Source organism: Seriola aureovittata, chromosome 4 (assembly GCF_021018895.1).
Source record: "Seriola aureovittata isolate HTS-2021-v1 ecotype China chromosome 4, ASM2101889v1, whole genome shotgun sequence".
Classification (NCBI taxonomy): domain Eukaryota; kingdom Metazoa; phylum Chordata; class Actinopteri; order Carangiformes; family Carangidae; genus Seriola; species Seriola aureovittata.
This window is the reverse complement of record NC_079367.1, coordinates 18,364,033-18,386,149: the sequence shown is the minus strand read 5'-3', so window position 1 is coordinate 18,386,149 and position 22,117 is coordinate 18,364,033. Positions and strand designations below refer to the sequence as shown.

Genomic DNA, 22,117 nt, shown 5'->3' with positions numbered 1-22,117 from the left:
ACTATTGATTCTATGGGAGGTCTCAAAGACAAAGCCCTGCAATCCACTATGCAGGAATGAAGGGACTTACCATCAGTGCTGGTAAGGACAAAGATCTCAGCCTGAGTCTGTTTCTTGCCAACAAGAGTTTTGGGGAACCAGTGTAGGTCAATGGGGAAAATGTCCTCTGGCAATTTGACAATCAGACTGGTCTCATTGGTCAGCAGGTTCCACTTGAGGATCTGGTGGTCCTCACTGCATGAGTACAGCTCATCTGCTGTGGTCCAGCCAACACAACTCACAAGTTCCTTATGTGATATGCTGTTAAGGAAGTGATCAAGGTGAGTTATTAGGGTGTGCGTTTTAATTGATAATATCAAATGCCATGGTAGTCTTTGTAATGAATGGGGTCTTCTGAAAAACAAATGAACAGATTCTAGAGATTTGGTGCAGATGAGGTGTCAAGCCAAGCAAAGGGAAGTACCCAATTACCACAAGAAACAAAACGTTGATGCTAACAATAATAATGATTTTGAACAAGTTTTAGAAGTTGTATTACATAATAATAAATATTTGAGCTGTACAGAAACACAAATATAAGGCTAGACTACTAACGACATCATAGCAAGGATATGTTTGGGTTCCTTTAGCAGCGATGTTTTCAATCTCATAGTGGATGTTTGCCCTGTTGATCCCTAAACGAACAAGAAATTATCAGTTAGTAACAGTAAAGCTCCTTATATCACACTAATGTCGAACCAACAAATAAAGAAACAACATAGAGGACCAAAGTCATGAAACCGTACCCCGAAAATTAACCGAAACAGTTCTTGGCATGCTCCGGTAGCTGTAACGGCGAATGAAACAAGCGTCTGCAGTTGCTACGGTACCTGCCACTGTTGCTAACGTGAATCCTCAGATGTCCCCGAGTACTGCCTGTGACATGGATGCTAACGTGATCTGAGTTTTCTGGTTATAATTGACATCGCTCTGTCACTACTGACCTTACTGTGGGGCAGTCAGAAATGTATGCGTGTCGTATACTCCAGCAAAAGACGCATTAGTAGTTTACAGAGCAGAGCAAGCATATCTACCACTATTCAGCAATTGATCCCTGTTGTTATCAAGGCTAACTTTTGGTAGCCATTTAATCTAGGTCATAAGCAGCTTGAAAATTGAATTATCGCGAGATGTTGCAAGTCTCGCTTCTTAAGCAACTGATATTTCGAGTTATTCAAAGGTACAAACGGTAAATATGTAAAAGTATTTACTACGATTCATTAAACTCACAATACATTAACATTAATCGCTGATCCATCGAACAATATTTCTTGAAATGTAAACTATTAATCGGGGCGGGACTTCGTCTTAGTGTAACCAGGCAACCGTTTGAACACGTAGAAACAACATTAGGCTTTGAATCTGATAATAAACTTGCATAATATATAACATTGTAAAGGAGAAGTGTTTTACTTTAAACATTTTTTCGTCTGGTTATTTTTGTCATGTGGTTGTCGTGTGTTTGGAGCGAGGCGGAGTTGGCTTCGTCCCCTTTTTTGAATTTCGTGGTTTTTTTTCCCTTGCCCTTTGAACGTTCCATGGTGCCTTGCGTCAGTTTGTAACGAATTTGGTTCGACAGCACAGTTTAGGCGCCATTTACAAGTTAGAGTTTTCAAGTAGGAGAGCGACTCGGAATGACACGGGGCTAAATTTTGTGGATTATATTTGCCAAATTTTGGATTTACGAACATTTTTTCGAAACTGCGATTTGGCTTATAAAGGAAGACTCTTGACAGACGGTGTTCATATTGTGGAAGGTACATAGAAACATTTTAGCTGAGATTAATGGCTGGGTTCCGTCTATTTGCTGAAATGCATAACGATATTCCAAACCAGACTTAACATTAACAACACGTTAACTTCAGTTTTAACATACGTAGCGACGGTGGGAAAAGTACTGGCGAACGTTAACAATATTCAGTAATGCAATCAGTTATCACTTTTTGCCTTTTTTTTTACATTCAACGCAACATTAGCCTTTTCGTAGACAGGCATACTTCTAACAGTGACATGCAACTTTTCTGATTGTCTAAGCTAATGTTAATGTTGCAGATGGTTGCAAAACTTTGAACTGCAATATTTGTGTGTGGTTAACGTCCACTACTTTAACTTTAGCTGGTGTTAGTTGGAGAAATGCTGAGTTAAGCACCCCTTTCAATTCTGATAAACCCAACTTTGAGTACAGGTAATGTTACAGTGATGCGTTAACGTTACAGATCCACAACGCAGATAACCTTGCTAGTCAAAGTTAGCCATTATGTTAGCTTTAGCCTCGCTGTGATATTTAACATCAGATAGTTAGCTACTTTAGCTAACTTAACGTTAACATGAGCAAAGTGAAAATAGCGCAGTAACGTGGCAAAGTTAACGCAATGTGTTTATTTATTTTTTAACCCAGTGGTCAAACTAGCGGTGCCAACTTACTTATTTAGCAAACATACTTGTAATTATAATGCTTTTATTAGTCCAACGTTAAGTTAGGTTACATTCGTTCTTTGAATGTGCTTTCCAATTAGCTAGCGAGTTAGGTTGCCCCGTCTACACCTCCGCCCCCAACATAAGTTGAGGGGATGAAAGTTAATATTAGTGTCAGTTTGAGACCTCGATCTATTTAGGATGTTGTGTCTTTACCACCGACCAGAGACCCTGTTCAGCTGCGTCTTTCCGTAATGGCCATCTAACATAACGCTAGGCTAGGCTAAGAGCTGTAGAGAGAATTTAGTATTTGCATATTGGCTGAATTTGTTTTCTAGTTGACGTTACGTTAATTTTTATTTTCATGATTCCCCATCATTGTAAGGGTGCTTAACCGTTCAACTTTTAAAACGCGCAAATAAATGCCTACTTTGGATGCAGAAAGTTACTAAAGCGATACTGTCACAGGAGGAGGGCATTAATTTCAATGTTATTTAGGTTTAGTATTAGAATAGCATCTAATCCTCTACAATCACCACGCAGATTGGCAGCCATCTCATCTTACGTTATCAGACTGATAGCCTTTTTAATAACTCACTTTGTTCAGGTCACAAACTTATTCACTGTATTCCATGCTGTTACTTTATCTATTGTTTGTAACAAGTACGTTACCTTATGAAAAATATACTGACTAACCGGTAGATGGGCGGCAGTGAGATCTGACTGTGGTAATGATTAAAGCCTGACAAGAGGGTAGTTGCGTGTGACCGACTAAAAGTGGAGTTGGGAGATTGACAGGCACAAAATCCACTCATGGATATTCCTTTTTACCAATGACCCCTTCAGATTTCAAATCATGCCATCTAAAACTGCAAAGAGCTCAACTGCCTCCGCCAAGCCAAGAGGGAAAGGGTCGCAGCCTCGGGATGACTCCGAAGACGAGCTGGATGTACCCCCTCAAGAAACCAACTCTAATGGCCAAGAGGAGGCACCGCCGACAACTGGCAAGTAACAAAGGGTGTTTTGGTGTCTGTGAATCTAAATAAGTTGTGTTCACTCAATGGCGTTGCGTGTATTGCTGTATTGGTAGTGGCCAATTGGCACAGCTGTGAAGCTTTTTTTCGTACTTAAATCTCAACACGTAGTTAGAATGGCTGATATATTTTTTCTAAAGTGCCAGTCATCAATAAATGTGTGATGATTTTTGAGATGATTTTGATATCGTCGAGTACACGTCTTCCACGGATCTTCTCAGCAAACGAGGTAATTTATTTCGGATAATGAAGTGTTTTATGTAGTAGATCAAAAGGGTGTTTGACTCAATTCTTACAACTTGATATTAAATAATTTGATTGCGAAGCTTAAGATGCACATTGGCAATAAGTGATGTTGGTGTTCTTTAGAATATGTTGAAATGCTTCACTAGGATGTCTGGCTGCAAGAATTTAATTTACAACCATCGACCCCTTAGCTTGTTTATGCTTATGTGAGCACAATAGATTTTGGACAGGTCGTTGTGGCTTGGTGTGATGGCAAAATAATCGGTTTTACGTTATACATTATTGTCACAAAACAAGACTTTCCGTGTCTGTGTTTTGAGTACAGTTCAGCATGAGTGAAAATATGACGTTGATTCTCGAAATTCACACTTTAGTTATTTACAATCGACGAAATGAATGTGGCGCATCCACCCTCACGTATCAACGCTTCTCGTGGATAGCGTTTGTATAATAATGTGGGTTCCGTCATAAGCGGCCATGGTCTCTTTCTGTTTTTGGGTTGGCTCTTGTTTTCAGAACAAAGAAAAATAACGCCTGTCAACTTTCTCGGGAGTCGTTGTTTGACTGCTCTTTCAACTTGCTGCCTGTGTTTTGTTTGTTTGTTTTTTTGCTCCACTACCCCTCCCCCATGCACCACTGTCCCCCACCTGAAACGACTCGCACAGAGGAATAAAAGTTGTACTTTTTATACCACAGATCCGTCTCATGGGGAAGCTGCCGAGGCGGTTGATAATCGAAGTTTGGAGGAGATTCTCGGTAGCATCCCTCCACCCCCGCCCCCAGCAATGACCAATGAACCGGGCGCTCCTCGCCTGATGATAACCCATTTAGTTAATCGCAACTTTAAATCTTACGCAGGCGAGCAGATTCTGGGGCCTTTTCACAAGGTACGACCAAAATTACTTATAAATGTAAATCCTTCTTGGGAAATACTTTGTTAACATGTTGTGTTAAGCTCACAGATTTACCATCATTTGTAGTGTTTCTCAATTTTACTTGACTCAAATTTCATTTGATGCAACTGTAAACATGTTGCCTTGAGTTGTGGTAGGCACACAAAATGTACAAAATTATTAATGATTTCACACTATAACATTTATTGAGTTACAAAAAAATCTAAGTGGAAAAAAGTCACACTCCTCCATTTTGATTTAGTGAGTGTATCTTACATGGGGTAATGATCTAATGGTGCACTGTTATTTCCTTTAAATTGTGACTTTCTTTAAAACTATGTCTTTTGACCTTTTTCTGCTCCCTTGATTGCTCAGCAAATATAGGTACATTAAAATAAATCTTAAGTACACCCCCCCCAGACTACATTCACTGCCACAAGCCTACTAGGCTGAAATGTTAATATATAGTTTCTAATGTTATGGCATTTACAATATTTGTGTGTGAGTGCTGTATATTTTTATATAATTGATTTTTTTTTTTATCTTCTCTCTTACCTTTCTCTCAGCGCTTTTCCTGCATCATTGGTCCAAATGGAAGTGGGAAGTCCAATGTGATAGATTCAATGCTCTTTGTGTTTGGATACAGAGCTCAAAAGATCAGATCGAAAAAGCTCTCAGTGCTGATTCACAGCTCTGATAAACACAAAGATGTGCAAAGCTGCACTGTGGAGGTGCATTTTCAAAAGATTATTGATAAGGTATATATCTATATCTGTCACACAAATACACACCACACTCCCTCTGACCTCTTCTAAATTAATCAATACATAGTCCTAATTGAAAGGGGTGATTAGAAATATTTTATAGTGGTCAGATATTTTCCTTGAATTTTTATATATTTTTTCCTCAATGCCCATGAGATAATATCGATACTCAGTTATCACCCCAGTGACTAAACACAGATTCAAATCATTCATGAAAGTTACAACTAAGACCCACACATGCCATAGTCAATTCATAATGTACTAGAATCGATCCCTCTATTTTTGAATAATTTTTAAATGTGCCATTTAGTGAGTAGGCTCTACTAATTTGATTGTACTGTGAAATGTCAATAAAATGGGTGTTTGTAAGAAGAGACAAATTTAGTCTATTGCATTAGATGTCAAGATATTTTGAAAACTGACTGCAATTTAAAGAATTGGAGTTAAATGTGTTTCCATATTTGATCTGCCACAGACAGTGTGAGTAGGTTTTGCCTTGATCACTGTTGAATATATGTATATATCTTATGTTTTGTTCTTCAGTTCACATAAAATTAAAATCAAGTTGTTATACTAATGGCATAATTCTGTGAACTGTGCTGGCTTTACAATCTTCCATTTCTGAAACTTACAAATATTTTTTAAGAAGTGGTGTACACAACTTAAATTATTAGACTTGTTTCTAAAATCAATACATTTTTAGGCAAATGACCAGCCTTTTTGTATGGTATTCATAATCTCATCATCCTGTCTAACATGTTGATTAAATTTTGTAAATGTAACATGATAGAAAACTCCAATATTGATATGGTTTATTTACATGTTAGTGTAGCTGGCCTAGATCTGCTGGGTGCTTTTTAAACAAGCCTTTTTCTTAATTGTTTTTAATGAGGGTGTTTTTCTTTAACCACCCTCAGTGGCTTTGTCAGTTTTATGAGTATTATCATTTGATGTGTAGAGCTATTTGAGTTTCTCCTGAACTGTTCTGCTCTAAGCTGCTATGTGTCTTCTACCCCTCCCCCCTCTGAGCCAGGAAGGAGATGACTACGAAGTTATTCCCAACAGCAAGTTCTATGTTTCCAGGACTGCCAACAAAGACAATTCCTCAGCCTACCATATCAATGGCAAGAAAGCCACATTCAAAGAAGTGGGGGCTTTACTCCGAAGCCATGGTATTGACCTAGACCACAACAGATTTCTGATCTTACAGGTAATTGTAATTTTTTTATGTAATTTCCTCTTCTACTTCTAACTCTCCTTTTTTATCCCTGCTGTGACCATCCCATTCTGTCAGAGATTTCCTGCTCTTCGCCCTCTGCCCATTTCCCAGTCCTCTTTTAGTCAAATGTTTCATGGCTACCTTAAAGCCATGCCTCTCTGTGGGAATAACCTGTTGCACTGGAATTGGAAGTGAGAGGATGTGCCCTCTGCCAGCCCTTAGACTGCTATAGCAGCGCATCATGGTTTGAAACAGTGACAAAAGTGCGAACCATAATTTGCTGCTTTAGAATTTTAAGGAAAAAATGCAATTTTACCCATACATGGACATGGACATAAGTGGCTACAGTTGGACAACTAACTCAGATTTTGTAGTGGGGGAATCTTTGATGGGGTTGAGCCAACAGTGAGGACAGGTTGGATCCCTTCCCCTCCCTTTCCCATTTACCTGCCACGCTTTAGCAGCACGTAAATATTGGCGTGTGAGAATAAACCCCAACCCCAATATTAGCAGTGCTGCTTCAGTGTGGCTGGATCAGACACCCCCCATTACCATGGCTTTAATATTGGTTCAACATTTTGTTTTCATTTTTTGCCTCCAGTGTGAATGTACTGCATTTATGTATATTTTTTATTATTTTTCTTCTTAGATTTTTAAAAAAAATTATTTATTTATTTATTTTTAGCATTGTGTTGCACCGAGTTTGAACCAGTTCACTTCTTACATACCTACTCCTTCTGATTGTATTACATGTGTGACCTACCCATTTTTACTGATTAACCCAAGGCTTATGGGGGGATGACTAATGTCAGAGCAGAACAAAATGGCTGATTAAATCTTTGTTGTCCTAATTTTTAAATTTTATGTCATTATTTTTACAGTAGGTGGTAGTTTCAGGTGATTTCACAGGGTTTCTACCCTCTACTGTGGTTTTGTGGTTAGCTGGTTGATTACATGTGCCCTGCTTGACTTTTTTGTATGCGTGTGTGCATGTCCATTCTCACTCTCCTTGAATGTTAGATTTTCAGTTCTCTGTCTATGACATGGCTGCATGACTATGGGAAGAGGCTTTAGCTTGTTCTCCAAGGTCACTTTTCCAGGCCTCTGGCTAAGGGGAAGCTGTCTATTTTGTGCACTGGTCAGAGCAGTGGATGACGTGGGATTTTTTTCCCCCCCTTCCTCTACTGGCTTCTCCTTTCTTTCATACATAAAAGTAATATGTGAGCTGCTTTTTTATCCCTACACCAAAATGAAACATATTTTGAGACTCAATTTTAACTATATATGGATTTAATTTCATTTTAACTTATTAGGTAAGAATATTGTTATTCTAAACTAGCCTATCTCAAAAAATAAATAAAAATGAACACATTTTCAGACAAATATAATTACACTGGTAAGTGTGGGGGCCGAATAGTATGCATGTACAGTATTTGGTACTCAACCAGGGTGTAGCTGCAAGAAGTCAGAATTGGCATGCTATCAAAAGTGTTTTTAAATCCATTTAAATTTAGCAAATATAAATTTAACACAAATTCTGTAATGGGTAGTCATTGTTGGCTTGGCTGGATGGTGAGGTGTTATTAGAGTATTAATATTTCTAAGTGCTCTGAAGCATGTTAAACATATGTGATTATGCTATTTACTCATTCATATGATTAAATCATAGCTAGTATTTTTTCAAAGAGTAGTTGTTCAGTATTTTAAATTTAATTCATCTTTTTGTTAGTCTTAGTTTCTCTGAGTGGGAAAATCTATTGTGTTCTCAAAGGGAACCTCTAAAAATTAATTTTTGGTACACTGTGGATGACTTTATGTATCTGTAAAGCTCTATGTGTGTGTGGCAGACCAGCATTATTGTAAGTATATAGTTATTAATTAAGTTGTCCTCATATCTTAATGAATGTTGTGGATATTTTTTATTACAAATTATAGGAGTTGTTGTTTTTTTATGTCTTTTTGATCTTTTTTCTGTGACTGATGGCCTACATGTCTGTCCATGTGGTGTTCTGAACTGTACATAGGGTGAGGTGGAACAGATTGCCATGATGAAGCCTAAAGGTCAGACAGAGCATGATGAGGGCATGCTGGAGTACCTGGAGGACATTATTGGCTCCTGCCGCCTCAAGGAGCCCATCCAAACCCTGGCCCGCCGCATTGAGCTACTCAATGAGCAGAGGGGAGAGAAGGTGACATACAATCATACAATATCTGCTCACACAGTCAGAAGCTTACCAACTTTCCTTCCTGACTTCATTTACTGTGCATTTATACAGCAGAGTTTACAGTTTGAAGAGATTTTCTTTTGTGTGAGCATGTGTCTGGATACTTTAGATGAACAAAATCTGAGATGAAAATGATAGATTTTTGCAATTGTGTAACTGCAGCATGTAAGATAAGTTGGTACTTGGTTGGGCCAACTATACCAGAAATGAGTCATGGATTTTCATAGGAAACCTTTAGTGCATACACATATACTTCTGAAGATTGTGCTATCTTAATATGTAGACAAATGTATTTTTTAATACATTTTTTATTTATTGTTTTACCGTAACAAGATACAAAAGTAATTACAAACAAATGCAAATGCTGTTGTAGCTTTTGTCAAAATAAAATGGATTCTGTAAAAGGGATATATTGCCTTTTTTGAACATGCAAACAATGCACATAACTTTATGAGTAGAAATTTTTAAGTTTTGTCACCTGATATTAAGTATTGGAATATGTTTCCTGTCCTAGCTAAACCGAGTAAAGCTAGTGGAAAAGGAGAAGAATGCATTGGAGGGAGAAAAGAACAAAGCTGTGGAGTTCCTCACCCTGGAGAATGACATCTTCAAACACAAGAGTCAGCTTTGCCAATATTATGTGTGAGTACACTAGCAGAGTCTCTCTGTTCTGTACACAACAAATTAACAATATGATAACCTCATTGAATTTCAATGTAGACCCACCAGTAGCATAGAAAAGAATAAAATGATTGCAAATTTTATACTTTTTTTTTTTTTTTTTTTTTAACCTACACAAGGTGAGCATGCCCGTTCTCTGACCCTTTCCCTTTCATTTATATGTAATTTTTTTTTATCTCACTTGTTTTTCCTTATATCTCTTTGCCATTAGTCATGATCTGCAGAAGCGTGTGGTGGATAAAGAGCAGGAAAAGCAAAAGATCTTGGAAGACACCAAGGAACTCACTGAGAAAAATTCGAAGATATCACAGGAGATGGAGAAAATGAACCAAGAGCTCAAAAATGTGGAGAAGTAATGCATTTTGGTTCTTTCTCCCCTCTATTTACCAATGTAACATGCTTAGAAGGCTACTAATTTTTCTTCTAATTCAATAATTTTCTGGTTGTTGTCAGGGCCTCATGTTTGTTTAGAGGCAAAATTCCAGTTCAAGTCTGGGAAAGTATAGAAGTAACAGTAGTCATTTGTATGTATTAAAATTTGATTGTTGCAAAAAACAAAACAAAACAAAAACAGAATATTGCTGTTCCCTTGCAAAAAAAAGATATAATTCCCTACATTTTTGGCTTTGATGATCAGATTATGTTTAAAACCGACAAAACATCTTTGAAATGAAAACTGTGTAGGATCTGAAAACTGGATGAGCTTTATTATGAAGAGCTTGCTGTGTTATATTATATAAGCTGAGCCTGTTATTCTTTGATATGTATGGATTAAATTGTATTTTATTCAGATTCTTATAGTTATTCTGATATTTCAGTTGATTTTTTCATGACTGACTTGAATGTACTCACTAAAAATGCTGTTCCTCCACCAGAAAACAAAATAAGCTCAACAAGTACATTGAGACCCAGAAGGAGAAGTTCACCCAGCTGGACCTGCAGGACGTTGAAGTGCGTGAGAAGATTAAACACTCCAAGAGCAAGAACAAGAAACTGCAGAAGCAGCTGGAAAAGGACGAAGAAAAGGTGTGTTGGCCTTTAAATTGTGATCCACTATTACACACAGTTCAACAACATAATTTAACTTGGCATTCATGTTTGCTACTCTGATGTAGTTTTTTGATTATTTCCCTTTGACAGTATCCCAGTGGGCATTTCCACAGTGTTCAGAGGCACACACACATTTGTCAGGAGAGCATATCTGTAGCTCTATCGCATCATTTAAAGTACATATCCATTAACAAATAAGATTGCACAAAGTCAAGACAAGCTAGCACCAGTGGTATGACACTCAAGTGTTACTGTGTTTATTTTGTCCCGTGTCCAAGAAAGAAACATGGGCACTAAAAATATAATTTCCGTTGCTTATAGAAAGCACAAGGGCTGTTGTTTTGAGGCCTGAAAAAATAGATATTTGTCAAGGCTTTACAGCAACCTGCATAGTGATAAATGATTTGCAGAATTCAACAACTACATTTTAACTTGCATCTGTTTCATATGTTTCTTTTTAAATCAAACTTACTCACTTCTGTAATGACTTCTAGATTGAGAATCTAGAGCAGGAAAAAAAGCATTCTTCACAGGTTCAGTGCACAGTTGAAACAGTGTACTGTGTTTGTGTGTTTTTAAACAAGTTCATTTTATGTTGACTACCTTAAATGTCAGTGTTGTCGGAGTTATTTGCCATAATAAACATGGATTCTACAGTGACACATTTCCTAGATATGTAGAACATAAAAAAGAGAGAAATTAAGCATTATTTAATTGTTATAGATCTAATAAATTTTAAGTAAAAAATATTACAGGTTTTAAACAAAAGGCCTAACTTATGGTAGTTATTGTTTCCAAATAAATGTAACTGACATCATTCTGCATGATAGCAAAGGCTACTCAAACAAGACTAAGTCAGTGAAATTGGCTTTCATACAAAAAATGTGTACATTGGTACTTGCATGATGGACATGATACAGAGTGTGACTGAAAAATCATGCTGTGTCATTTATAGAAGTGTGTTGGGACTGTGCTTTAATTTCTCTTTTTTTTCGTGCCTCCGGCAAAGAGAAATCCCTCTATATCCTCTAAATTAATTGACATTATCCAGAGAAAAAAATAAAACCTGTGTAAAATTGTAAATCAAATTTCATGGCAGGAAGGCCTATCTGCCCTAAACTAGCCACTAGGGGGCTATAAAGTAACACACAAGTTGATTGTTAGTATGTGCTCTGTTTCACTATTAATCATGTTCCTTTCTCTTAGACTAATGTTTCTCTAACTTGAGGACTTACTGAAAAATGTTTTCACACCAACCCAAAGTTAAGAGTTCCTTCATTACTGAAGGTATATCTTCTCATCCCCTTCTTGGCTCTAAAACACCATCTACTCCACCTCAAATGGCTGTGCTCTGGAAGCGTCTTGGTCAGAGGGGGTGCTGGGCAGAGGCAGGCAGACCTCTGGGGAGCAGTGTTCTGCTGTGTGGTAGTCAACTATGGCCTGGCTTGTGTAACACTCCCAGCAGCCACATTCACATTTCACCCACAGTTAACCCTACAAAACATAGACTATACACATACATATACACACACACACACACACACACACACACACACCACACACACACACACACACACACATACACACATACACATACACATACACATACACACACACACACACACACACACACACACACACACACACACACACACACACACACACACACACACACACACACACACACACACCACTCCTTGCCTTGTTTCAGCCCTGCCAAGCGACAGACTGTTGTGCCAGTCTTAACCAGGGCTTGCTCATTCCTGAATGTGTGTTTATAGTTGATTACAGTTGTGTGTTTTGGCCTGCTTCTGAATGTGTAGCACAGTTGCTTGTAACTGGCACTGTCAAAAAAACATATTCAGTCCACTTACTTCACACCTCTTGTCTTCATAGATGTCTTTCATCTCATCATTAAATTTAAGAGATAAAGTACAATTGGTCAGTGGTTGGCAGGATTCTGTATTAATGAATTGTGTCCTCAATTTGAACCTAGACAGGTGTAGCCACTGTTGCTTAGAATCCAGTCGGACACATCTCGTCTGTTTTTGTACATTCTCCTGTCTTGCACATCTTTCAGCTGGAGGAAGTGCGCAGTGTACCAGCCAGCAGTGAAAAGGCCATCTCTGAGGCGACAGCTCGCAAGGAAGAGCTGGAGAAGCAGAAGGTGAAAGAAGAGGAAAAACTTAAGGAGGTGATGGAGAGTCTAAAAGAAGAGACCAGCGGCTTGCAACAGGACAAAGAGGTGTGTGCATGCTTCTTGGTGTTAGTTTGTTGCATGCTTTGTTTAACTTTGAATTTAAGCTTTTTTGCATTCTTTCCATGAAATCTCATCTCATTTTACTACTTTACCTCTCCACTTGTATTCTCCAGACCAAAGAGAAAGAGCTGATGGAGCTCAGTAAGGCTGTAAATGAGACCCGTTCCCGTATGGACCTGGCTCAGTCAGAACTTGACATCTACCTTAGCCGCCACAACACAGCTTTGACACAGCTCAACACGGCCAAGCAAACACTTCAAACAACCTCTGACACACTGCGAGAGCGCCGCACTGTCATCAAAGATTTGGAAGTCAAAATACCTCAGAAAGCACAGGAGCTAAAGAAGGTAAACCAAACATTTTGTTGGGGCAGCATTTACATGAAACACTTTTTAAAAATTAGTAGCTTGTGTTAAAACCAATACACACACCTCTGTATTCACTACACCTGTTTAGTATATCTGCCCAGCGGGTGGTGTCATTTTTGTGAACTTTTCCTTGAACCGCTTTACCCCTTCCTCTCTGCAGGATGAGGGAGAGCATGAGCAGCTGATGAAGATGGATAATGAGACTAGAGAAGTGGTAAGGGAAATGAGGCAGAAGGTGGATGAAGCTAAGAGCTCTCTGTCCTCCAACCGCAGTCGAGGAAAGGTCCTGGATGCCCTCATGCAGCAGAAGAAGAATGGCAGAATCCCTGGCATCTTTGGAAGATTGGTAAAAAGCCATACATTAATATACAGGGTTACTCAGCAAGGATTTTATTTGACTTTCAAGTATTCATTGCTTTGCTTAAAGAGCAGAAGTCTGTATTGGCTGTATTATTAATTTATTTTTGTGTTTGCAGGGAGACCTTGGGGCCATAGATGAGAAATATGATGTGGCTATTTCCTCTAGTTGTGGTGCCCTGGACAACATTGTGGTGGATACCATTGACACAGCTCAGAAATGTGTCACGTTCCTCAAAGAACAGAATATTGGGGTCGCCACCTTCATAGGTCTGGACAAGGTAAAGAAATTACACTGAATCATGAGGGTGTAAACCAATAATTTTCTGTCATAAAGCTTGACTGTTTTAGCCTGTTTGTGATGTATCATGTATGTTACACTCTACTACTTCACACTACACTTTAACCACTTACAGAAAGTGGTTTTGTCTTTGTTGGGCTATTTAGTTTTCTTCCATCAAAAACGAATGATTTCTTGTAACATCCTCTTCCTCCTCATTACCTTTTTCAGATGAAGGTGTGGGAGAAGAACATGGCTCCCATTCGTACTCCAGAGAACAGCCCTCGTCTCTTTGACATGGTGCGAGTGAAAGATGAGAGTGTGCGACCAGCTTTCTACTTTGCCCTAAGGGACACCCTGGTGGCCCAGGACATGGAACAGGCCACAAGAATGGCCTTTCAGAAAGACAAGCGCTGGAGAGTGGTCACCCTGAAGGGACAGATAATTGAGATGGCTGGTGGGTGGTCTTGTTTGTTTTTTGTTTTGTTTTTTTCTTTAGCCAGTATACTTAGGGCTGTCCCAGTGAAGATAATATATACATTCTGTTTTCCCAAGTCAGATTTTTTTTTTTTTTTTTTTATAATCTCCCTGTGGTTTGGTGTGTACTTCACAGGAACCATGACTGGAGGAGGGAGAGTATTAAAGGGCAGAATGGGCTCCTCTCTTGGCACAGAGGTCTCCCAGGATGAGGTGAGTGCAAAATATATAAATAGGGGCTGGTGTTTATCTGATGTCTTGAAGCAGAAATTTGGTCCTAACTGGCCCAACAATCAGTGATGCTAAAAAAAGTGATGATACTTGAAGCTACTTTTAACTAAGTCTTTTCCAGTTATGGGAAAGTTTTAATAAAATGTTTTGCGTTTGATTTAAAATAACAAACCTTTTAATGGAACTCTATTAGATTACAAGTTTTTGTTACTTACTTTGTCCCCGGTAATGGCTATGTTAATACAATTGTAATTTAATGGTAATTTGCACTTAATTGAAACCTACTAATGTAGTAACAATGGTGATTGTATAGGACAGAAGATTTGTGATTGTATTTATTAACCTTGAAGCCCTAATATGCTGTATGTTCAATAATTTCTTCTACCATTAAAACATGATCTTTGAAATTTTAGCCAAATGGCACACTGATGTAGCTGAACAGATTGACATCATTATCAAAGCATTACCTAAATTATTATTTCTGCCAAGACATACTCACATTCAATAAGAGTTTTTATACATTAACAGCAAAACAAATAGGCTACTATCTATCAACAGGAGAACTCTAAAAGCAGATTAAATGTAATATTTCAGTTAATATAAATTATGTTAAGCTTCACCTATATGTACCAACCTTGTCACACAAGTGACACAATTTTCTGTAATAATTAAATTTTTAATTATAATAATAATAATAAATAATTTAACCAATGTAATGAATGCATGTAATGCATTATTCATTCTCAAAGGAGACATTTTTCTTATTCCGAGTGGGTCATACAGACTTTCTAAATAATTCTTAAGTTATACTTTGAGCCTGTTAACTAGAAGTGGTTTTGAGATGCTGGATTACTATGGATCCTGCTATCAGATAATCACCACAGCAGGTTCTTAGTGTACGAGACATGATGATTTTCATGTTTTTTCTGCAGCTTGACCGTATGGAGAGCAAGCTGAATGAGAAAGTGTCGAAGCTGCAGGGCTGCCAAGAGAGAAAGCTGCAGCTAGAGGAGAACATCCAGCGCCTGCAGCCACAGCTCCGAGACATGAAGAACACCCTAGAAAAATATGCCAACAGCATGAATGTACATCAAATACACTTCTTCCTTTTCATTCAAAGTGGTTTTTTTTACTCATTTGGGTGCATTTGTGTTCTGAATAACTTCTACAATTTATAGTCAAACACAAAATGGAACGGTATTAACTGTATTAATACGTTTTGCTCTTAGCACGCCTGTGTGACTATTTTCCTTTTTTTGTCTTCAGAGTCTAGCTGATCAGGAGGCTCACTTGAAACTTCAGATCAAGGAACTTGAGGCTAACGTGCTGGCAGCTGCCCCAGACAAGGCCAAACAGAAGCAGATGGAGAAGAGCCTGGAGGCCTTCAAGAAAGGTAGGATCCTCCAGTAAACTGTAAAAAGAAATTCTCTTGGGAATTGTTAAATGTTATTAAATTAATGTTTGATCTCATGGTAGCCTGAGTTGTAATTTGTGGAAGAAATTTACACTTACATAACGTCAAAATTTAAACATTGAATTATTGTTATTTGTTTTTAAAGCCTTGTAAACATGACAGATTCATAAAAAAAAGTTTTCCCAGTTTAATCCCACTGAATATATAGCATCAGACACTGAATGTCAAACATAAATATCATTCTATCTTTTTCCTTTCTTCCTGTTCTGTTCCTTCATACCCACTCTTGTTCTCTTAGACTTCGAGGCAGCATCCAGTAAGGCTGGGAAGGTGGAAAATGAAGTGAAAAGGCTCCACAACCTGATTGTTGACATCAATAGCCACAAGCTAAAGGCTCAACAGGACAAGCTTGATAAGGTCAACAAAGAGCTGGATGACTGCTCCTCCACCATAACCAAGGCCAAAGTAGCCATAAAGACAGCTGACCGGTGAGGAAACAATGCACATTTAAGCTCTGTAATTACATGAGTTTGCATTGGTCAGATACCTTGTTTTAAGTTTAAACTCTATTGTCTGTTAATGATGAAATTGATCATAGTCAGAAATGTTGAGCCATACATAGCGACTTAATTAGTTGGAGTGCGTTTGTAGGTACTGTCTGGTTTAACTGTATATGAAACTGTCCTAAAGTCACAACATTATTTTAAAAACAAGTTAACATGTTATGTTAATATCATTATACATTATTATTATTATTACATATTATTAATTAATTATAAATACCTGGTAATAAGTCCCTCAGTGACGTGTCATTGAGGCAGCCAATCCAGAGCATCTCAGATCGTCGATGCAGTGTTACAGTTGCAAAGACATCTGTCCTGATTGTCATTAGGGGTGACACCCCATACCAGGTTTTTGGGCGTAGTAAAAACCTGCTTGTCAGACCTGGCAAGGAAGTAACTCTTTTGCTATGTTTAATACTTTGACAAATAATACACATCACATTTACAGTAAGTTGCATTAGGTTACAGGAACATTCACTTAACTTCTCTGTTCTTCCACTTGTTGTCATTGGTTTCTTTGAGTTAATCAATGTTGTGGCAGTTGCAAATAAAATAGGCATCTAGTCATTGGTATCTGTAGCTGAAACATTAAGATTGATCGCATGGGCAGGATAGACTGAAAGGGTGCTGTAGCAAAACGACACTGTTGGCTGCATGTGACGTGGTTTGTTTGACTTGACAAGCTGTCTAGCCGATTAAGAACACAGTGGAGCTTATGAACTGAAAGCACTTCTTCCTCTCATTCTTTTTAGAACATTGCAGCTCTATCCATAACTGTCCTGTCATTGAATAGAGTCAACATGGGACTTTTCTGTAACAGAGAAGAATGTCCTAAAGACATCCGGTACCACCAGTGTTACAGATTCCAAGTCTGAAAGAGGTATTACTCTTTCAGAGGTGGTATTGGTGGCAGTTACAGAAAAGACTGAATCAATGACATTGGCATGCACGCTATAAACCACAGTACTATAACACCTTTCCTCTAATATCTATTAATATATACTATTAGGGTATCTGAAGGGGAAAAGTTATTAAGCATAAAAGTTTCCTCAAAGCAAGCCTTAGAAGATTGACTGCTGTAGACAGTAAAATTAGTTGTAGTTGTTTTTTTGTACGTTGAGGGTTGTTAAGAGATGTTATACATAAAGTATAAGTGAGACTGTTGTGACATCGGACTGTGTAGCAATAGTTTGATCTGTCCTTTTTGTGGCGTTTCAGTCGGTATCAGATATAACAGTCACTACTACTACCTAAGTTAATGTTTAAATTATATTACTAGGAATTACTATTATATCCTGACATAATAAACATAAATGTCATTAACTTAATGTATTTAACAAATGATTGTAGGCCTTACTGTCCCTACTGGTTTTCCGTCATTCATGACCAGTATGACTTAAAAAACTATTGACTTATAGTCTCTGTAGTCTTTAAAAGTCTCCCATTTACCATTTAATGTGGTGAACATACAATACTGAACCTCTTCCTCACCATTTTGGCCCTTCATCCACATTGCGCCAACATTTTCCATGGTCAGGTACTGTGTGTAGCAAAATCATCACACAAGTGTTGTCACTGGTGTGTATTTCTGTTTATGTTGGATGACTCAACAGGCATGCCACACTAATGTGATTGAGGGGCTCAGGGCAACAGCGCAGAGATTACTGTTGGCGTTGTTTAACAAGCAGTATTTATGAGCTATGTCAAATCACTGTTTTTCATGCAGTTCACAGAAACAGAAGAATATGTCAGAATACCTAGGGTGTTCATTTAGCTATAGTGAAACATAGCGTAAGTGTTAATACAGAACAGAATAATGTCCTTCCAACACCATTCCTTCCTCTTTGCTAGTGGGATGAAGGAGGAAGAGAAGATTAATCAGTTTTCATAGTTGTGGTTGTTCAGTGTTGATAGTAAACTTTTGGAAAACAATGTGAATACACTTATGTGGAAAAAAACAGTTTAACATGAAAATGACATTTGTAACTGATCATCCTATTGTGGGTAAGCTGTTCACTGTCGTAAAGAATGGATCCTGGTGTTACAAACTGAAAAACCGTCACTGTGCTGGTCGCTCTTCAGCAGTCACTCAATAACAGTTTTGTTACGCAAGACTGAACCTGACATTAGTTGTTTTGTTTTATATATCTACACACACACTCTGACAGAACCTAATATCTATATCCTTTGCTGTCCGTGTCCTCTCTGCAGAAACCTGAAGAAGTGTGAGGAGAGTGTGAATCGAGTGCAGGGTGAGCTGGAGGAGAATGAGAAGTCAATGGCTGAGCTCACAGAACAACTGAAGAAACTGGAAGATGAGGCCGGAGCGATCATGACTGCATGTCAGGAGGCTGAGGTTGGCACACTTTAATCACTTTATGTTTAAGAATCATTGTTTTGTTTTTTGTTTTTTTTTTTGTTTTCTTTAAAAGATTTTCACAGAATGATTCCCAGATATTTTGTACCAATATATCCAAAAGTTGTAGTGTAGATAACTAAAAACTATCCATCTTGTAATTTTAAAAGAAAGAGAAAAGTTGCTGATTACAAGTCCCACACAGGAATGAAAAATAATTTTTACTTTTAAAATACGGTGTTTTTGAAATATTTATATATATATAGTTTTAATATATATATATATATTTTTTTTTACACTTTTAAATAAAAAAAAATTAAAAGAAAACTGATAAATACCACATATCCCATTTATATTTTACTAAAGTGTTTCAAAGGTGTTGCCGCACTACTATGCACTGCAATAAATATGTATAAATAAGTATGCAAGTGATTTCTATAGGATTTCAGTTTATGTTGGGATAATTGATCTTTCTGGACCATTCCTGGGGTTAATAATAATACTTCTTTAAAATTAAGGAATATATTTTACATTTTTCATTTCATTAATGTTTATTCTCATGTTGTAACTGTGTAGCCACATCTAAATGAATTTTAAGTAAACAAAAGTAAACAAATTTTGAGTACCACAGTTTTTCTTGTCCTCTAGGCTGAACTTCCTGAGGTGCAGGAGCAGTATCAGGGGGTGTTGAAGGAGATAAAGGTCCTGCAGCAGCAGGAGCACGCACTGCAGGAGGAGTCCCTCAGTGTCCGGCTCCGCATTGAGCAGATAGAGACCACCATCACTGAACACAACAACAAGATCAAACACTGGCAGAAAGAGGTGGGTGAGGAAAGGTGTCCCAAACAACATTTCCACAATAATTGAATAATTCACTAATGATGTTGTTTTAATTAGTTGGTGTAGTTTTGGAGTTGTGCTTAATCGGTGTCCTGTCCTTTTGCCTGATTTTATTACCTGTGCTTTACTTTTATAAAATGTTCAAGATTTTAGATACATATTTTTGCCAGCTGGCGTTTAATGAGCAATTATTTTTAAATTGAACTGTTGCAAGTTGCAGATGTTTCTGTTCACACTGACCTGTAGCAAATGTGTGGGCATATTAAATATATTTTTGGCTTTTATGTCTTTGACTATTAATTATTGTTTATGTTCTTCAGGCCAGCAAACTGTCCCTTCATACCATTGAAGACAAACCAGCAGAGGAACTTCCTGTTCTCACTCCTGCTGAACTTGAAAAAATCTCTAATCCCAACATAATTATCAACAAGATGATGACGTTAGAGACCCAATGTGCTCAGATGAAGCCCAACCTTGGGGCCATTGCTGAGTACAAGAAGAAGGTATGTAAAAATAAGAATGGGCTGTTCCTATCTAACTTTAACAGAGGTTTGCTAATTATGTCATTTACTTTAAGTGTTTCCTCATTTCACAGCAAGTAAACAGTGAACAGCAAATTTCCAATTGTAATTGAAAGCATTTGCTTGTGTTTGATGGCCTTAACTTAAAACCAAAGTAAGGAGTGGTGTAAAAATAATTGAATAACATTTAGAATTTATGAAAAAGGAAATGATTTCAATATGCGTCACTGTGTGTTTGCAGGAGGAGCTGTACTTGCAGCGCGTTGCTCAGCTTGACGAGATCACTACTGAGAGGGACAAATTCAAGCGTGGCTACGAGGACCTGCGCAAACAGCGGCTCAACGAGTTCATGACTGGATTCAACATGATCACAAACAAGCTGAAAGAAAACTACCAGATGCTTACCCTGGGTGGTGATGCAGAGCTGGAGCTCGTGGACAGTTTAGATCCCTTCTCTGAGGGCATCATGTTCAGGTAACAGATGAAGAAAAATGAACAAACACACAGGCCAAAGACCAATGGCACATTTTGTTGATTCCTGTTGACCTGTTGTGTTTTCTAGACATAAAGCGTGTCTTTTTGTTGGAGCACTGATTCCATTTCTCACTTTTTCTAGTGTTCGTCCTCCAAAGAAGAGCTGGAAAAAGATCTTTAACCTGTCGGGGGGAGAAAAGACACTCAGCTCCTTGGCTCTGGTGTTTGCGCTGCACCACTATAAACCCACCCCGCTCTACTTCATGGATGAGATAGATGCTGCTCTTGATTTCAAGAATGTCTCCATTGTTGCTTGTTACATTTATGTGAGTATGACCCTGTTTGTATCGTGACAAAACAAGCTGAATGACACAGTGTCAAGATCTGTCTCTTAAGTTTTAAGTACATTTTAAGTAGCAAGATGGTGTAATATGTGAGTCATGAAAAGCCTCCTTATTCACAAACATCTGCCTAATTTTAGCATTCTTGAGTAAGCCACTGCATCCAGGGGGTGTTGTTGGATGATACAATGATTCAACTAAATTACATTAGCCAGTTAATTTTAAGAACTTTGGAGCTAATCAGTGCTGTAATCACTGACTCACAAGAGCTCAGTGTTTCTGTTGTGTAACACCGAATAATGGAGGAGTTCAGAAAAATCTTTTATTTTTGGGAGCTGCATCAAAACAAAGTACTAAGCCTTTAAATGCTGGCCTCCACTGTGCCCATTATTTTTATAGGCTTTTGGATAAAGGTTCACTTCATTCTTTAGGTTACAATTTGACAGCAGCTCTGCAGCAGCTTTCTACTAAATAATGCTCAGTTGAGATGAAAATCTCAAATCACTATCTTTGCTCAGATCAGTAATTTTTTTTCCTTTTCCCTCATGTCTGCAGGAGCAAACAAAGAACGCTCAGTTCATCATCATCTCTCTGAGGAACAACATGTTTGAGATTGCTGATCGGCTCATTGGCATCTACAAAACTCACAACACCACCAAGAGTGTGGGAATCAACCCCAAAACCATCGTCTTCAAAGAGCACGATGCCGTCACTGCTTAAACCTTAAGAATCTCTTTGTTTGGCTGTTTTATTTTCCTTTTCACACACTTGTAAATATTTTTATATAACGTTTTATCTTGTCCTTTACAATGAAATGCTGCTATTCTTTATTTCTATCTGACCCAATAAATGTTTCCTGGTAAAATCTTTTCCTTAATGCAGACACTCATGTCCACTCACACATACAGTAGTGTTTGCCTTCACCTTCCGTCCAGTTCATCCATGACCAACCAGTCTGTCTTCCTCTGTTGGTTACCTTTTAGTCACCATTCTAATAGCAACATACAGTACTACTTCCTGCAGTATTGTCTGAGTATTCATCAGAGGGTGTAGTAGCAGTTTGTTCCCA

General features: G+C 38.0%; 2 protein-coding genes across 4 annotated transcripts in view; one reads left to right on the top strand and one right to left on the bottom strand.

The window, feature by feature from the left end:
* ift80 (intraflagellar transport 80 homolog (Chlamydomonas)) overlaps window positions 1–310 on the bottom strand; it is a 37,224-nt gene extending 36,914 nt beyond the window's left edge. The window contains exon 1 of the mRNA XM_056374670.1: window positions 71–310. The gene's annotated coding sequence lies outside the window, so the exon portion shown is untranslated. The remainder of the gene's footprint in view (window positions 1–70) is intronic.
* A 1,324-nt stretch (window positions 311–1,634) lies between these two features.
* On the top strand, window positions 1,635–21,913 carry smc4 (structural maintenance of chromosomes 4). 3 transcript variants are annotated; one of them, XM_056373245.1, is made up of 24 exons: window positions 1,635–1,796; window positions 3,301–3,458; window positions 4,431–4,621; window positions 5,194–5,385; window positions 6,425–6,601; window positions 8,635–8,799; window positions 9,350–9,477; window positions 9,728–9,868; window positions 10,392–10,542; window positions 12,647–12,811; window positions 12,940–13,173; window positions 13,355–13,540; window positions 13,671–13,832; window positions 14,063–14,288; window positions 14,445–14,521; window positions 15,472–15,624; window positions 15,806–15,932; window positions 16,252–16,441; window positions 18,728–18,872; window positions 19,521–19,694; window positions 20,033–20,215; window positions 20,475–20,707; window positions 20,850–21,033; window positions 21,604–21,913. In XM_056373245.1, the coding sequence occupies exons 2-24, from the start codon at window positions 3,311–3,313 to the stop codon at window positions 21,766–21,768; spliced, it is 3,897 nt and encodes a 1,298-aa protein (XP_056229220.1). In that variant the 5' UTR covers window positions 1,635–1,796; window positions 3,301–3,310; the 3' UTR covers window positions 21,769–21,913. The 3 variants fall into 3 exon arrangements, with proteins under 3 accessions (XP_056229220.1, XP_056229221.1, XP_056229222.1); XM_056373246.1 differs by lacking the exon at window positions 1,635–1,796 and having other exon boundaries at window positions 3,090–3,458; XM_056373247.1 differs by lacking the exons at window positions 1,635–1,796; window positions 3,301–3,458 and adding an exon at window positions 3,522–3,717.
* The last annotated feature ends 204 nt before the right edge of the window (window positions 21,914–22,117 follow it).

Bases quoted from the DNA above. Each gene is read 5' to 3' on its own strand.
- smc4 (XM_056373245.1), top strand. From the start codon at position 3,311: ATGCCATCTAAAACTGCAAAGAGCTCAACTGCCTCCGCCAAGCCAAGA. The intron at 13,541-13,670 runs GTAAAAAGCCAT...TTGTGTTTGCAG, and splicing joins CTGGCATCTTTGGAAGATTG to GGAGACCTTGGGGCCATAGA. The intron at 13,833-14,062 runs GTAAAGAAATTA...TACCTTTTTCAG, and splicing joins CCTTCATAGGTCTGGACAAG to ATGAAGGTGTGGGAGAAGAA.